General features: G+C 43.9%; 1 protein-coding gene across 3 annotated transcripts in view; it reads left to right on the forward strand.

Moving 5' to 3' along the window:
• Positions 1-14,243, forward strand: part of POLD1 (DNA polymerase delta 1, catalytic subunit) — a 50,551-nt gene that overhangs the window by 19,181 nt on the left and 17,127 nt on the right. For all 3 annotated transcript variants that reach the window (XM_068106861.2, XM_068106876.2, XM_068106868.2), the window contains exons 8-13: positions 4,058-4,187; positions 4,997-5,163; positions 5,981-6,085; positions 6,188-6,328; positions 7,779-7,889; positions 8,004-8,195. In XM_068106861.2, the coding sequence (XP_067962962.1) occupies positions 4,058-4,187; positions 4,997-5,163; positions 5,981-6,085; positions 6,188-6,328; positions 7,779-7,889; positions 8,004-8,195 (846 nt within the window). The remainder of the gene's footprint in view (positions 1-4,057; positions 4,188-4,996; positions 5,164-5,980; positions 6,086-6,187; positions 6,329-7,778; positions 7,890-8,003; positions 8,196-14,243) is intronic.

A 14,243-nucleotide genomic window follows, 5' to 3' on the forward strand; every position in this document is an offset into this window, starting at 1 on the left:
TAACAAAAGTAATAACACTTATGATAACAACACCAATGATAACAGCATAATATTAATGTTTTTACAAAAGAATATTAATACTAATAATGTTGCCCCTCCACAAAGGGGTTTTCCTCCTTGAACAAACTCCGTGTTAACATGAATAAATAACTTTTCATTGGGCATTTTGTGGGAGCAACGGCCCCTAGAAGAAGTGTATATCTATCTATAATTCCAGTAATCTCTGTCTGTCTGTCTGTACGTCTGTACGTTTGTTTGTTTGTCTGTGACCGCTGTTTCTCGACAACCACGGGTCCGATATACTTTTAACTTGCCAGGTATATTGCTGGGGACCCGAGGATGTGCCTTTTCAAGGTTTCATATTAATCGGACAATTACTTACCGAGCTATGTCCAAAAAACGATTCAACCAATCAGAGAGCAGCGAACGATCGCGTGTGCCGAACGTGGCGGGCACACTCTGCCTCGGATGGCACATTTGAGAGCGTATTCATTTATTTCACGTTTGCAAACTATGTTGGCGTTAAACTATGTTTTACAACTAATAAAAACGAATTTGCGATTCATTCGCTTTCCTGCGCGTTTGTGCACGCGATGGCGATTTCTTTACCAAACTCCGGAAGCCGTTCGCTTTGGACCAAACCATTGCATGTAAATAGAGGGGGGGGATTGTCACCACTCGCAAGCCGTTCGCTTTGGACCAAACCATTTCATGTAAATAGAGGGGGGGGGGATATAATTTTAGATATAGATATAGTACGGGCATGCCCTAGTATATTAGAAACCACAAACGTACGATTACCTTTTGAAACAGTCGCCAATGCTGTTTAAAAGTAACCTGAAAGAAATTTGGAGGAATCCTGACATCCGTGAAGCAATCTATGCTTATCACGCCGACAAATGGAACGGAGCGAAGATCTACTGTAGTCTATATACCCACTAGCGTTTATAACACGACCATTCCTGCTGCTCTTGTGGCGTTTTTCCGTGACGTCTTTTTTCTAATGTCGCTTCTAATAACAAAAGTAATAACCACAAAGAGCAATCAGAGATTGCAGACCCTCGCCAGGACGTGTTTGTGCGGTGTATTTTGTGTCGTGTTTATTAACTGCTGTGTTTATGTGGTTTATTGACAACGTCGATTTATGTTCAATCCAAATGGCTGCCAAACCACGTGACCGATGATGTTGTCAATTTGAATTCTCCCGTACAATTTTTGTGTACCTCATGCTCAAGAAATTTCAAACTGATCGGATCAAACGTTCTACTTGTCTAATTATGACGTCATAATGAGGCACGATGACATCATATGATAATTGTTCTGTGCAATATATGTTGTTCTGCATGGGGAGCACTTGACAATGAGACGTGTTTCAATTTGTCCCATAGAGCGGTTTCGGAGATATAGAGGTGGAAAGTTTTTCGTTTTTTCCAAGATTGCACCCACACCACGTGATCGATGATGTCGTAATTATCAATTAAATTTTTTTTACAACAGGAGGCGCTCTTATAGTCGGGTTCACTATGTTAACAAATATAATTTCGTTCAAAATTTTGGTAGATTAGCAAAACTATACATTTTTGGAATATTCAGAGCATGAGGAATCCAAAAATTAATGTTTACATTTGCGTAGACACCTTTGCGAAAATGACACTCAGGACAGTGATGAAGATCTGTAAAAGCATATTCCTGAACGGTATGGACCTCGTAGATCCTGTGTATAGGACTTATAGTTCAATCTGATACTACCTATAACTTCCTATAACAACCTATAACTTCAAAGGACTTGCAATATCATGTATTATGTATTTAGCCCAGCGGCTAAGTCGAAAAATATGGCAGTATATTTCACTTTGTGGAGAAATTATGAAACTTTGCACACAGGTTGGGGACCCCAGTAGGAACATTTTTCGATTAGGACCCAACTCAGCATAGGCCAAAGGTCAACAACTTTGTCAAATTTCTTAAATTCTCAATTTTCATCTGATTGACTTGAAATTTGAAGAGCATTTACATATCAGGACACTGAATACAACTACCAATTATTTTTGAGGTCAACATTGGCCAAAAGGTCAACATAGGCCAAATTTCTAAAATCCTCAATTTTCATCCGATTGACTTGAAAAGGAACGATCTTGAATGACCTGGACATGGTTTATGGTTTTCCACCTGTAAAAGAAAACATGCGTTAATACAATAATGATAACGAACTTTGATGTCTGCAAAGAACTTTATTGCATAAAAAAGGAAATCTTCTGTCTTAACCTAAACTAATGCAAACAGATGGCAGCACTGAAATAATACGGGGTGCTAAGTAAAGTCATATGGGATGCTAACTGATCACCTGTCCACCCAAATTGTCATGGGGGGGGGGGGGGGGGGGGGGTTAGCCACTGCAATCGTCGGCCACCAGGGGGCTTTTCAGAGTTGGGTCCTAATCGAAAAATGTTCCTACTGGGGTCCTCCACTTGTCTGCAAAGTTTCATAATTTCTCCACAAAGTGAAATATTTTTCGACTTAGCCGCTGGGCTAAATACAGTTATATCACAAATATAAAGACAATGGTTTTCAATCACCTTTGTTTGTTGCTTTTCTATAATCCTGAGCACTATTTTGAGGCCTTTATTCGATTCCTTGACCCAGAAAACATAGGATTAGCATATTTAATTAAGTCTCTAGGTTGACTAGAAGCCGAGATCGCGCAAAATATGTATTTTATGGCGGCCATTTTCAAAATCCAAAATGGCGGCCATGCAGGTGTCTGTGCAAATGCCAACATTGATTTTCAGATTCTCCATGCTCTGAAGATTCCAAAAATGTACAGGTTTGCTAATCCCAAAATTTTGAAAGAAATTATATTTGTTAACATAGTGAACCTGACTATCTTCATCACTGTCCTGTGTCATTTTCGCAAAGGTGTCTACGCAAATGTAAACATTAATTTTTGGATTCCTCATGCTCTGAGTATTCCAAAAATGTATAGTTTTGCTAATCTACCAAAATTTTGAACGAAAAAACATAGTGAACCTGACTATTATAGTGAAAATTTCTTGTCAGTCAGACCAACGGTTGCAGAGAAAAGCGTACTCACGCTCTGTGTGAACAAACAAACAGACAGACAGACAGACAGACAAATGTAAAATCGGTCAGAGACCGAGGACTTGCCGGAATGTACTTTTTTTATCTAATATATTTATTCTTACTTATTCTTATTCTTCCCCTGTGAGGTATCACAAGCAGTATTTCAACAATATCGGACAAAAATCATTAAATTAATTGACAGTTCAGCTCACCCGCGCCATTTTGATGTATTTTTGCCGCTAGAGGGCGTCGTGATTGGGCAAACCTGCAGCGAGTTTCTAATTATAAATAGGTTTTTATTAATTGCTGTTGTAATCAATGAAGGTAGGTATTCAAATCAAGGCACACTGGCACAGTCTATTCCAGGGCAAGGCAAATATGTGTGTAAAGTATGGCGATGCTAGGTGCAACGATGTAGACGTAGTATTGCGCACAAACAAACAAACAGACAGACAGACAGACAGACCAACCAACCAACATACTTGCCGTAATCTGTTCCGGCAAGTAACAAAGAAACAAACGGACCCAAATGCAATACCATCTTCTCTGGCGAGGGTAACGACACCAATGATAATAACATAATATTAATGTTGTTCCAGAACAATATCCCCCCCGCCCCCAAAAGGGGTTTGTAAATTGCTGTTATTGCCCTCCCCTCCCCTTCCCCCCACCCTCCCAAGTTGCTAAAACTAGCGTAGGGAATTTCGAATGTTGAGGCATGATCTGATCCTTTCAATGACCTCATCTAACATATGGTGTCATACACGGTGTGATCTGAAGTTAAAAAACAAACTTGTTCCTCGGTAGCGAGCCAATCCACGCTAGTTTCTCAAATGCAACTTTGAGCAACAACTGTTTCTTAACCATAATCCAAGTGTTAGGAACACGAGGTACAAAAAATGTTTAGAAACTTTGTCCAAAAAGGAACAAACAAGAGCATTGACATGTATGTATGACTGTGTGTGTGCGTGTACAGATATCACTCGCACAAATCGAGGTGGATGTGGCCTACACATCGTTCGTGAGCCACTGTGTGGACGGCGAGTGGCAGAGGATCGCCCCTCTGAGGGTTCTCAGCTTTGACATCGAGTGTGCCGGCAGGAAGGGTCAGTTTGTCTCTCATTGTGCGGAGACCCTACCTCGTGGAATCGTACCTTTGATGGGGATCCATTCCATCCTGAGGGCAACTCTCTGATCATGAGAGTAGTTATAAAAAAAAAAAAATTCAGTCTAAATTTGTAGGAGATTGCAATCATGTCGTTGGCGTTGCTGACGAGGTATCGATGGCAATCCTGATGTTGACTAATGGACTCGTACCTTGACTTAGGCCAAACAAAAAAATATTCATGTTTAGCGTCCCCGCCCGCTTCCTTTTTAGAGGCCGCCTTCTTTTTTTTTTTTTTTCTTTTTTTTTTTTTAAACATCGTTCGACTGATCGCGAGCAATCAATTTTCTCACTCTCTCGATTTGATAGGCTCCATCATAATTGTTTCATGGCCGCTCACACAAAATAATCCCGTCTGTGATACACGTACATACGGGTCCGGCAGTAATATGCGGCTGGTTGTTGTAGACTAGCAAAACGTGTGAGCGTGCTATAGAATGTTAGCGCTAGCGTGCTGTAGTTTCTACATGCTCTGTTTTCGTCAAGACCCAAACATTCTACATGTATTTCAAATCTAAAGAAACAAAAAAGCAGGCGACCATCTTGGGAAAAATGAGCATGGCGGCCATTTTGAAAAAAAAAAAGAAAAAAAAAAGGTGCCTCCTCCTTTTTTTCAAAAAGGCAGGACGCTAAACATGTTTTTTTTTGTTGTTTTTTTTGGCCTTACTACATCGGTACCATATGCAGGAAGTTATCTTGCATGGCTTTCCACAGGTTCTCTTTAAAAACGATCTAACTTGTTTTCCGCAGGAGTTTTCCCCGAGGCCGAGCGAGATGCGGTGATCCAGATCGCTACCATGGTTCTTCGTCAGGGAGACAAAGACCCCTTCCTCCGTACGGTGTTTACCCTGAATACCTGCGCCACAATTGTGGGCTGTGACGTGTACAGTTTCCAGCGTGAGGATGACCTCCTCAAGGTTGAGCATTTTGAGGATGCACGGCACTGATTTTATCCTGAGACATCGCAAAGTCCTCCAGTTACATATGATGTAGTCACCTTCTTATTCTTCTTCCTCTTCTTCTTCTTCTTCTTCTTTTGTATATAGCACATGGCTAGAAGTAGCATCATTGGCTAAGGGGGTGGCTGTGCCGCTGATGCAACACCTTCTGTAAGTTAAGGCAGGAAATTGTAATTTGTTCAGGGTGCCGGCAATATCTCACCTACTTTTCACAAAGGACACCATGGGATCTTTATCTGAGGGATTCCCAGTTTAACGTCCACCTGGTGACACACGCATTGATGAATCATCCTGCCAGGATGACAGTTAATAGTCAGGCCGAGATTTGAACCCAGGCCAGACCACTCAGAGGTGAGTGTGCATAGCCGACCTCAAGGCCACCCTGCCCGGCCTGATGTGGTCACCTTTCCCTTGTTGCACACTCCTTTAAAACCTCTCATGCTTCCTTTTGTTCATTGCTCCACTTTGATCACCTATTGATCTAATCTTGCTCTTCCCATATTTGTTTTTAATTTAAATTAGATGTGTATTTGACTCGACACACCTTGGTACAGGAGCATTTTTATTGTAAATCAGTACCAGCTCTGTGAGGAGGTGAATGAGGTATTTACTTTAAAGCAATGATTCGGTTTATAGATTCACACTGAAGTAACTGCTTTTGTTACTGGCCTTGTGCCTGGGAGAAGACACTCAATTCCTCAACATGGACACCATGCGATGCTTGAATGGTCTCCTTACATTTGATGACTACTCTTGCGGTTTCCTTGCGTGATAGGCATGGTCCGAGTTCCTTCGGATAGTCGATCCGGATATTCTGACGGGATACAACATTCAAAACTTTGATCTCCCATATCTGCTGAACAGGGCTGTCGCGTTGAAGGTGGGCCTGCAATTCGGTTATTTTTCTTAGTTTTGTGATCGATAAGTCGTAACCGCGTCAAGCCGTGGTTGATTTCCTTGTGCTTTTGTGTGGTGCGAGTAGGTGGCGACGTTCCCTCACCTGGGTCGCATTCCAACTATGCGCTCGGTCATCCGCGACTCTTCGTTCCAGTCACGGCAGATGGGTCGTCGTGACAATAAGATTATCAACATTGAGGGCAGAGTCACCTTCGACCTGTTGCAGGTGGGGTCGGCGGTCAGCTTAAGTGTTTGTTTTTTGTTTATTTTTTTGCAAAGGATTTGAGTGTTGAGAAGCTGAGACATTTCCAGTCTCTCAGGTGTTGACTTTTGATATCCCTGTCGCCACCTGTCCGTGCCGCTTCTGTGGCTAAAATTTGTCCAATCGATATGCGACACCGAATCGATCGGGTTTTTGGGAATCGTTTGCTTGTGCTGGAGGAACCTCCATCAAGTGGCCTTCGATCATGGTTTGTTGGTTTTGGTTTTCAAAATATACCGTGGCCAACCTTGACGTGAACTTTGAATGTCTCAAGCTTGAAGAGATATTTGTACACGAACCAGGCCTGTAGTACTTCAGTTGTATTTCGTGCAACTCTATACTTGACTGGAGATGCACACGACAAGATGGGACGCGGGACTCCCATCTTTTAGATTTGAGTCCTTAAACCTTAAAGACTTGATAATTACTTTGAATTCAGACTTTATTCCCAGACTTGGTGGTGTAATGAATGGTTCGACAATCCACTCTGATCCTGGGATGTCGGCAGTTCAAACCCCGGCCAAGACATACCAAGGACTATATGTCTTTGTATGTCCATGTGTGGGATACTGGGTGGGGATACCAGTTAGCATTTAGCAAATAATGTAAGTTATTTTTATTTTTTTTGACTTCAGGCATGGACAGCCGGTTCGTGAATGACTTGGATAAAAAAACGGTGAATGCTAAACCATGGAACCAATAAATTCCACATTCCTTTGCCGCATTCAGTCGAACGTCGGGCATGGACAGCAGCTTCGTGAAGGACTTGGACAAAAAACGTACCCAGTCTGAATGTTTCTATATCCAGTCAATGGCGAAACTGCAAATGGGGAATCCGCGAATGTCACGGATGGAAACCCTTACGTCATTTCCTCATTCTTCTTGAAACTCAATATCTCTATTTTCATTCCAAACAGCATCATTCATCATTCCAATCACAAATGAATACGATGGTGTTGATATATCAAAACATAACATTAAATCACGATTGTAATGATATCAAACCAGCGAATTGTCGTCATCTGTTCACTTCCGGATTCGGGAGCAAGATCCATGGCGATCGAATTTCAGAATCGTAATTGTATTGAGGAATTTCTAAAACCTCCTACCTGCTTACGACACCTGCTGGGACCCCAAAACGTTCCACAGAAGTTTATTATTTATACTTTTAGTGAAATATGAAACTGTAATGGTTAGTAAACGCTGTCCCCCTGTCTGGTGACCAGATCCTCAGACAAACGCTGTTCTAGACGGCAACATGAGTTATACAGATTTAATAAGATGTCCCTTTGAGGTGGCATCACGTGATGAATATGAAAATGACAAACTGCCAGGTTTACAGGTGGGAATGAAACGATTTGTGTTGTGTCGCAGTCGAACCGTCCATCATGGAATACATTACCTTGTGTTTAAGGTGCTGCTACGCGACTACAAGCTGCGCTCCTACACGTTGAATGCCGTGAGCTTTCACTTCCTGCAGGAGCAGAAGGAGGATGTGCAGCACTCGATCATCACCGATTTACAGGTCATTTCATCACGGCTTTGCCTTCGGTCCTGGGATTCCGTTTCCACGGAGAGGGCCTCGACGATAATGGGGGGGCCGAAGGTGCCATGTCTGTGTGTGTTTTCTTTTCCGTAGAACGGGACCGAGCAGACTCGCCGCCGCCTTGCCGTTTACTGCCTGAAGGATGCCTTCCTGCCTCTGAGGCTGCTCGAGAAGCTCATGTGCGTGATCAACTACATGGAAATGGCACGCGTCACGGGTGTGCCCCTCACCTACCTGCTGTATCGTGGACAGCAGATCAAAGTCGTCTCACAGCTGCTTCGCCAGGTAGGCCTGGCTTGCAGTGGCGTAACATTTTCTCGTTTTTGTTGGTGATCGGGGCTTGACTTTGCGTTCATCATTATCCTGCGTATGTGAAGTGAAAAGTGGGGTTAAGCAACAGGGTCACGTCTGTGCGTCCATTCGTCCATCTACAAACCTCAGTTTATTATAGAGGAACAAGTCGATTTCAATTGAATGTTGTATTTTCAACATGACTCGGAACATGAATCAGAAAATGAACCTGTATTTATCGTTACGATGGAGGATGTGCTCAAAGCGGTGCTGTGGTTCTGAATCCGTCCCGACCACACATGCTCAGAGAGGAGTGAGATATCTTTACACTGTCTACCTGCCTGGCTATGAAACAAAAATTTAAATCATTCCAAACAGGGAAGTTACTGTTTTTAAGGACGTCATGAAGGACGCAAACACCAGGCATGAATAACTAATGTGACGTGTTAGATAGGAAGGTGTAGCAGACACTGGGGAAAATGGCGGTAAAACCCAGAATTAATTTATTTATACTCTTTGAAACGTTGATTTAAGGCAAAGTAAAATAAATTATTAGTTTAGCATCCGGGTTTTCAAATAAAAAATGAGGGGTCACGTTACTATTTGATGTTTTTTCCAGACTTTTAATGTTTTTTTCCAATATGGCTGCTACATTGTGAAGTCTACCAAACCAAATATTAGCACTACTGCCAACAAACATCGCATATACCATTAAAATGGGGACAATGCCCCTGGGCTCACCTGATAGAATCTCAGGGAATCACTGGTAGGTGTGGATGACGCACAAAATATCTTCTTCTTCTTTTATCTATATATATATATATATATATATATATATATATATATATAAGAAAGTTTTTGTTTGTTTGTTTCTTTGTCTGCACACGCTAATCTCTTGAACGGTGAAAGGTAGGAGGAAACCTCTGAAACAAAAAATGTCGGGACAGGCCCCGGGAAGGTTATAGGCTAGGTGGCGAGGCCGCCTCGGCTGGGCTGGGCCCATTTCGCAATTAAAAACAGCTGAATTATAGTAGTCAATCTTCTACGGCCGCAAGTAAAAGCTGAATTATAGTAGTAAATGAACGAAATGCGGCCACGGCCGGATTGTCAAACTCCGCTGCTTCGCAAGGCCGCATTTTATTCCTGTTTTTAGTGCAAAGATTGAATTCATTCAAAAAGAACCTGGGCAACGCCGGGTGCATTCAGCTAGTATAACATAAAAGAAAGTAAATACCTATTTTGGGGGGTAAACCCCTGGTTTTTTATGCCATGAACAAATTTTGGTACATCACGGGTAATGAAAATTGTGGTCAAGTCGTCAAAATGGAGTTTGTCGTTTCGGAGAATAAAGCAAATACCTATTGTCTCGAACATCGCATTCGCTTAGCACGGTGCGGCGTGAGCTAGCATACTTACAACCAAAACCTTTTTTATGTGAGTGAACGCTCGGCCTACAGGGACTGCAAAATAATTGTTGGACTGGGTTCCAAACTCCCTCGATGAAAAGTTGTGTTTTCATCCCTGTCTGTTTGTCTGCTTGTTTGTGAACAGGATATCTCAAAAAGTTGTGGACGGATTCGGATGGAACCTGGTGGACAGATTGGGTGTGTGTCACGGACAAATTGATTCAATGTTGGTGAAGATCTGAATCCGGATCAGAGAATTATTATTTTTTTACGTGATTTTTCACCATTGATGCAGAAAATAGGGCAAAATGGAGAAGATTGTCATGGGGACCGCAAGGCTAACCCCCGCTCTAGCAGGGAAAATGGCCTTAAAATGCATGTTGTTGTTGTATTTTTCACCATTGAGATTTGGGGCCTAAACAATATATAACATGATATTTCAACAAGTTATAGGTGAGTTATGACTAAACATTGAGGACTTCCGTTTCCGGTCCCTGGAGCAAGGAAGCGTCTTCGACCTCTGCACGGCAGCAAAAGTTATAGTATTTTTTCCATTCGTGTCTTCGTCAATTTCTACTCGCTTTTTATTGTGCATGTGTTTCAGTGTGTTTTCCAGTTGGTGTTGATTTGCAATTCTTGCAAACTTTTGTATAATTTAATCGTTTTCTGTCCCACCGCGTGCGCGGCCTGGTTTCTCTCGGCTTCCCTACCCCCATAGGTGTTCTGTGAATTTAAGTTCTTTCCTTCGCTGTATTGCTTATTTCTTAGATTTTCTCTTCTCCCCCTAACTTCCCTGAACATCGACCACTTGTCTAACGTTTTAAATCTCTTCAAAGTCTCTTCACGTCTCTTCTCGTCACGTCACGTCACGTCACGTCATGTCTCTTCAAAGCTGTCCATGCACGCACGCTTTTGAAGTTAAGTATCTTTTCACAATTGTGTTTTTGTCGAAACTGTATCTTTCTTTCGGTGTGTGTAACTATTGGTGTGTCTTTAATAGTATTCTTAGTGTTGGTTTTTCATACCTGTGTACAGAATCGTCGGTTAGTTCGTGTCGCGTATTCTGAGGCCTAATGTAGTACAAGTAGGCTACTGTGTCTGACCTTGGCTTGAGGCTTTGTTTCTGTCTCAGCGGTTCTTCGATTGCGCTCGCAATTACTTTCCGTCTCTATTTTTCACGTTTCACATTCGGTCTCTGTCTCTGTTTTCATCTCAACTCAAAAAATAAAAAATAAAAAAATTCCCTTCTCTGTTCTTATCCGTTGTTCGTTCTTATTTGTTCGTTCATTCTTCGACCACGTTGTTCGTGATCACGTGTTCACGTCGTTAAAAAATGTTTCAACTGTCCCCAGAAGAACTGTATTCTGTCATATACTATAACACCTTTTTCTTCTTCTTCTATAAAAGGATGCTTTCGACTTGCTCACCAAATCTATTCATTCCAAAAAAAAATTCCATCTCTTACAGTTACAGTGCCTCTTACATACATTCCCTAAACTCTCGAGAACTCCACCCATCCTTCAGCGTCCTCAAACGTATTTTTGACTCGAAGGTCTCAAGAAACTCATTTTGCAATAAATGTTCGTTTCCCATTAATCGTACATTTCTCAATCTCCAATCTCACCCCTCCCCTCCAAATCTTCCCCATCACCCCTTCCCTCCAAAACTTCCCCATCACCCCTTCCCTCAAAAACCTCCCCATCACCCCTCCCCTTAAAAACTTGCCTATCACCCCTCCCCTCCAAATCCACCCCTCACCCCTCCCCTCCAAATCTTCCCCATCACCCATCCCTTTCAAATCTTCCCCCTTGCCCCTCCCCTCCAAATCTTCCCCATCATCCCTTCCCTCCAAAACTTCCCCATCACCCCTCCCCTCCAAAACTTCCCCATCACCCCTCCCCTCTAAATCTACCCCATTGCCCCTCCCCTCCAAATCATCCCCATCACCCATCTCTTTCAAATCTTCCCCCTTGCCACTCCCCTCCAAATCTTCCCCATCACCCATCCCTTTCAGATCTCCCCCCTTGCCCCTTCCCTCCTAAACTCCCCTCACACCCCTCCCCTCCAAGACTCTCCCTCACTCCTCCCCTCCTAGACTCCCCTCTCACCCCTCCTCCTCAAAGCGTCCTCCCCGCTTCTTCCCCATTCCAACTTTCACCTTCATCTCCCTCAACCTCCTGCCTCACTCTTCCCCCTCCTCAAATAACACCTCACGGCGCCTCACCCAATCACCATCAAACCTCTTGTCCGCCCCATTCTTCCCTTTCTCCAAGCTATTCTGAAATCTCTGACACACCTTCAACAGCTCTCCCTACCTTGAGGCTTTGTTTCTGTCTCAGCGGTTCTTCGATTGCGCTCGCAATTACTTTCCGTCTCTATTTTTCACGTTTCACATTCGGTCTCTGTCTCTGTTTTCATTTCATCTCTCGCTTCTCTCTCTTTTCTCTCTCTTTCATCTCTCTCTTCCCCATCACCCCTTCCCTCAAAAACCTCCCCATCACCCCTCCCCTTAAAAACTTGCCTATCACCCCTCCCCTCCAAATCCTCACGGCGCCTCACCCAATCACCATCAAACCTCTTGTCCGCCCCATTCTTCCCTTTCTCCAAGCTATTCTGAAATCTCTGACACACCTTCAACAGCTCTCCCTACCTCTTCCTCCTCTTCCACATCTTACCCTACCGCTCCCCCCCCCCCCCCCGTTCTGTATCCGATGCTCCCCCTTCCTCTTCTTTAACAGTGTGGACCTCAAACATCCGGGGCCTTCGCTCAAACTTGACTGATCTCTCCATACAGGTTGCTTCTGACAAACCAGACGTGATCTGCTTAACAGAAACTTTCCTCCTTCATGATGTCTCTGATTCCTTGGTATCTCTCCCAGGTTACTCCCTCCTCCGGTATGATAGACCTGAGCCTCGTCCTGGAGGGGGGGGGGGGGGGGGGGGTTTCCTATCTTTATAAAAAACTCTCTTCCTCACTCACCCTGCACTGCCCTCTCTCCACCTCACCCCCAGGAATACCTTTGGCTACGGCCTCCCCTTCGCTCCCACCTTTTGTTCATATGTGTGTTGTACCATCTACCAAACAGTGATGACTCCATCTACATCTCGCTGTCTGATAATATGGACCAACTTCTATCTACCCATCCCAACTCTCTCTTCCTCATATGTGGTGATTTCAATTGTCACCATGCCAGTTGGCTGGGTGTGGGTACCTCTCTCACCAGCCATGGCTCTTCAGCAAAGGACTTCTGTGACTCACTGGGACTGACACAATCTGTCAATTTCCCGACCCGGATCTCAGTCAACGGAGCATCGTCTCTTCTGGACTTGGTTATGACTAACTTCCCTGAAAATGTCTGCTGCTCTTCTTCTGCTCCAATCGGCTCATCTGATCATGTGCTTGTTAAAGTGGACATCTCTCTGACCATTCTCAGAGAGCCTCCTCAGCGTCGACGAGTCTGGCATTTCACTCAGGCCAACTGGCACGGTCTTCAAGCAGCCATCAATCATCTGGACTGGTCTCCCATCTCTACCGCCTCTGAAATCAACTCATCCTGGGAATTCTTCCAAAGGAAATTGCTCTCTCTCATGCACAGATTTATCCCATCTCGTCTTCAGTTGTCATACCCTTCCTCCCGTCCATGGTACACGGAATCTTGTGGTGAGGCTATTGCCCAGAAACAACTTGCTTTCGTCTCCTGGAAAGCAAATCCAACGGAAGGAAATCTCATTTCTTTTCACAAAGCCCGAAACAAGTGTGTGTCCTCCGTCAGGAGAGCCAGGAAACAATATCTCTCCGTTCTCAGTACAGAACTCTCTTATCTGTCTCCCTCTTCCAAATCCTGGTGGCATCTAGTCGAATCTGTTTCTGGTGTTTGTTCCCCCTCCATCCCCTCCCTCACCTCAAACGGCCACACGGCCGACTCCGCACGTGAAAAAAGCTGAATGCCTCAACTCTGTGTTTGCCTCTAAATCTTGTGTCCCAAACCCATCCCTCTCTGTACCCACCGTACCGTCGTACCCAGCTGCTCCTGGACTCTGTGTCCTTTCCTCCTGACAAGGTGGAAAAGTTTCTGTCAACCCTCGACTCTGATTCTGCAACTGGACCTGACGGCATCAGCCCACGGGTCCTAAAATCCTGTTCTTCCGCTCTTTCACTCCCTCTCTCTGTTCTCTTCACCCTCTCTTTTGCTCAAGGTCATCTTCCATCTGCTTGGAAATCTGCCAACATCACCGCTTTGCACAAAAAAGGTGCAAAAACAGATCCCAGCAACTACAGACCAATCAGCCTTCTCCCATTTATCAGCAAAGTCATGGAATCCATCATTGCTTCAGATATGAAATCTTTCCTCTTCTCCAATGGCTTGATCTCTGATCATCAATTTGGTTTCAGACCTGGTCACTCTACTCTGCACATGCTGCTTCTGCTTTCTCAACAATGGATGGAGGTCCTCAATGCAAAACAGGAAATTAGAGCTGTCTCCCTAGACATATCACGTGCCTTCGATACGGTCTGGCACCCCGCTCTGCTCACCAAACTCTCCTCTTTTGGTATCCATGGAAATCTCCACGCATGGCTGGCGGACTTCCTCTCTAGTCGTAGTCAACGTGTGGCCCTGAATGGGTTTCTCTCATC

The sequence above is a fragment of the Myxine glutinosa genome, chromosome 1 (assembly GCF_964187855.1).
Source record: "Myxine glutinosa chromosome 1, kmMyxGlut1.1, whole genome shotgun sequence".
NCBI lineage: Eukaryota > Metazoa > Chordata > Myxini > Myxiniformes > Myxinidae > Myxine > Myxine glutinosa.